This window comes from Alexandromys fortis, unplaced genomic scaffold (assembly GCF_014885135.2).
Source record: "Alexandromys fortis isolate MF-2015 unplaced genomic scaffold, M_Fortis_MF-2015_v1.1 scaffold_272, whole genome shotgun sequence".
Lineage (NCBI taxonomy): Eukaryota > Metazoa > Chordata > Mammalia > Rodentia > Cricetidae > Alexandromys > Alexandromys fortis.
The window spans coordinates 1,442,053-1,445,903 of record NW_026068149.1 but is presented as its reverse complement, the minus strand read 5'-3'; the positions used below and the strand labels follow the sequence as shown (position 1 = coordinate 1,445,903).

General features: G+C 36.2%; 1 protein-coding gene across 1 annotated transcript in view; it reads right to left on the bottom strand.

Moving 5' to 3' along the window:
• Nucleotides 1-460: 460 nt before the first annotated feature.
• Nucleotides 461-3,851, bottom strand: part of LOC126491509 (vomeronasal type-2 receptor 116-like) — a 27,773-nt gene continuing 24,382 nt past the window's right edge. Inside the window, exon 7 of the mRNA XM_050127227.1 lies at nt 461-1,380. Within this exon, the coding sequence (XP_049983184.1) occupies nt 461-1,380 (920 nt within the window). The remainder of the gene's footprint in view (nt 1,381-3,851) is intronic.

Below are 3,851 nucleotides of genomic sequence, written 5' to 3'. Positions count from 1 at the left end.
AGTTCCATGACAGGCTCCAAAGATACAGAAAAAACCTGTCTTGAAAAACAAAAGCAAAACAAAAATAAACAAAAAGAATGTGAATAAAAACACCCAGTTTTATAAATTAATCAGTATTATTTTGCCTCTCCTCTATCTCTAATCTAAGCTACTTGATGATCTTCCTATTTAGATCACCTAATAGACCATCTAGGTTATATGAACTTAAGAATTCCAATACTGTCCCAACATTTTAGCACAGAATTTAATGAGAAACACACACTCCCTCAAATATGACAATAATAAAAGGCTGATCATAAGGTTTGGTCCATAGAACTGATATCATGTGTTAAAAATTTATTACACAGCTTATTTCTACATTTTACATGCAGAATTATCATCTGTTGGCAAGATTTAGTGAGTAGATAGCAACTTTGTCATCTTTTGCATTTTTCTGCAGTTTTAAATAAGCTAGATGAATTTAATGAACATATTTAGCTTTATCATTTGTGACTCTGAATTTGTGAAATGAATTTATCTGTGGTCTTAACAAAATAATGTAGCATTTTGGAGCAAAAATGCAAAGAAATAGTCCTGCACTTGAGGCCAAGATACAGAAGACCTCCACAGCCACCAGAGCCTTGCCTTTGGTGCTGTGGTAGACAGTGAGGAAGGTGATCCAAACACTACAGAATACCAGCATGCTGAACGTCAGGAACTTTGCTTCATTGAATGTGTCCGGTAGATTCCTAGCCAGGAAAGCTACAATGAAACTCGCTAGGGCGAGAGACCCCAGGTATCCCAGAACAAAGTAGAAGAAAATTACTGAACCTTTATTGCAAACAATAATGATGTGGCCATGTTCCATATGCACATCAGTATTAACAAACGGAGGAGAGGTTCCTAGCCAGATTCCACAGAGAATCATTTGAAGCACGGTGCATATGGGGATGATGAAATTAGGTGCCCCTGATATGAGCAGTGACCTCATCCTTCTTTCTGGAGCAGTGACCTTGAATGCCAACACTACAGTAATGGTCTTTGCCAAGACAGTAGAGGTGGCCACAGTGAACACAATTGCAAATGTGGTCTGCTGCATTATACAGGTGGGTGTGTCTGGATGGCCAATGTAGAGCAAGGGACAGAGAAAGCAAAAGATGAGGGCGATGAGTAGGACATAGCTGAGAGCTCTGTTATTTGCCTTGACAATGGGCGTGTCCTGGTGCTTCAAGAAGACATACAGAACAAAAGCTGTCAGGGCTGAGAAGCATAGAGCCACGCAGGTCAGAGACATTCCCAAGGGATCTTCATAGGCCAGAAAGCTCACAACTTTTTGGAGGCAGTGAGTTTGATCTTTGTTGGCATACTGATCATGTGGACATTTTACACATTCATCCATATCTAGTAGACGAAGGGGATTATTATCAATTTTCATTTTTCTCTATGATGGACTAGTTATGCTCAACTAACTATGATTACTTCTTTCTTATAAGAAAATTTAAATGTGGCTTACTCATAGGATTTAATCTGAATTTAAAATGATTATCATTTTTATGAAAGGCTTTGTTCATATTTATCTTAGAGACTCAAGAGTCTTTGATATTTTTCCCTAATAATGAAGTGCTGTTATATCATATTCATGTGTCCGCAACAGCATAGTTTGGTAGATCAATCATGGAATCACACTGTTGCTATTCAGAGTTTTGCATATTATGCAGAACAAGAACTTAAATGAGCAGTTTCTATGCATGTTATGGTAGATCTCTGAACCTCAAGTTTGGTCCTGACCAAGGATAAGAACAAGAGACATGACAAAGTGGACGGGAGAAAGACCATCAGACAAAAGCCCTATGCAGAGAACTACAGGCAACTAAGGAATACAGAAAATGGGAGAGATTGTCTTCCACAGAGAAGAGCACACCAACAGATGATATTTGGATAACAAAAATATCAGCCATGAAAGCAAGCAAAAGAAAGCACTGATAATGTCAAGCAAGGCAGAGATAGCATTAACAAGTTACCACCTAAGTTCTCTACATGGCAAAAAAATCACCTTTGGTTTATGTTTCAATACATGAATTTTGGTAGGGCATATTATTTGCCAGTTTTGCTAATTTCTGTGAGATCAGCTACACAATATTCCCAGCTGTGTAGACGTCATTGAGAAGCATTATGCTCAAGATAATTTTCCATATCTCAAGGACATCATTTTGAAAGATAATAATGGGTAGGGGCTGAGACCTTCCTTCCAACTGTGTCTGTGTAATTTACAGTCTAATATATTCAGTTTTCTTTCAATTACATTGAGACAGTGGATCAAACTGTGAAGTGATGGTGTCTTACTAGAGTCACTAAATGGATGGATGTACTTTCTTTTTCTGTTTCTATATTCTCTCTGATTGTGAAAAAGTGTTTCCTAAACTAGTGAATAAAAGTATCAAAATACTTCAACTCTATCTATCCATTTGAAAATTATAATGTATTATAAAATATTATATTTTGAAGCCATTAGAAATACATATAGGAACAAGGGGGAATTTAATACCATTTGGTTTAGCATCCATGTATTCAATCAACACAAAATTCACTAAACTTATATTTTAATTCAACTTCTTATATATGCTAAAGAATCATTGGAATCAGTATATATTTATTAATTTATTTCTTATGCTTTATTCTATGCAAGTGGTTTATATTCTTGAATATTTCACTGGTTTCTGTAACCAAGTATGTTTAACATTTTTTGGAATTTAAATTATGTACTTTATCTTCACAATCCTTGTGTCCAAATCATATGAAACCATTTGTATTCTGGTATAATTCTTAAGTGAATATTGTCCATGAATACATGCTATGGTCATTTCAATAAAAATACTTAATTCAGAGATCAAAATGTGGCATCCAAACTCATGTGTGTACTAGGATATAATGAAAATGAATCTTACCAAAAACAGTATTGATCTACCATAGCCCATGATAAAAACACATGCTTCTAAAGCATGATACAACAGTACCAAGCATTCATTTCTTGTCAGAGACATGGATTAGCATTGGAAAACTGTGGTAGTTTGAACACAACTGGCCCCATAATCTCATAGAAAGTGGCCTTTGTGAGAAGTATGGGTTTGTGGAGTACTTGTGGACTTGTTGGTGGAGCTGTGTGACTGAGGAGTGGGCTTTGAGCTCTCCTTTGACCTAGCTCAGTGTGATAGCTGACTCACTTTCTGTTAACTTTAGATCAAAATGAAGAAGTCTCAGCTTCTTCTTGAGTATTATGTCCTATCCAGCACCATGTCAGCCTGCATCCTATCATGTCCTAACATGATGCTGGTGGACTAATCTTCTGAACTGTAAGCCATCCCAACTTTGGGTTTTCGTTTATCAGGTTTTCAATGGTTGTGGTCTTTTACAGCAATAGAAGCTCTAAGTAAGGCAGATGCGTAGCAACTATATCCTTAATAAAAGTGAAAAGTAGATACAATTTAATGCAATATGCTGAATTCTAAGATGAAGAAGAGATGCTATAGCAATGCTTATTACTCCAAAGAAATGATTAAGAAAAATACTTCCCTGCTTCTAGAATGATGAGAGAAAATAAAGTTCATGAGCAGTCTAGTTTAATATAGGCAGTATAGTTTTCCAAATTGCAGTGTCATTATTTCTTCTGACTTTGTAATGAGTGTTCCTTACCCCTGAGGTCTGTTTGAGAATTGTATAAATAATGCAGAAGGTAAACAATCTGTTGATTATTTTGGTAAAGTATATTCTTACTTGTCATGTTTGAAATTTCATTTTCAGGACATGGGTTGCAATCAAAACAGCAGATAGCCCTTCCCTCTTGAGGGAATTTTCTTAGTCCTGGACGGCAAGGC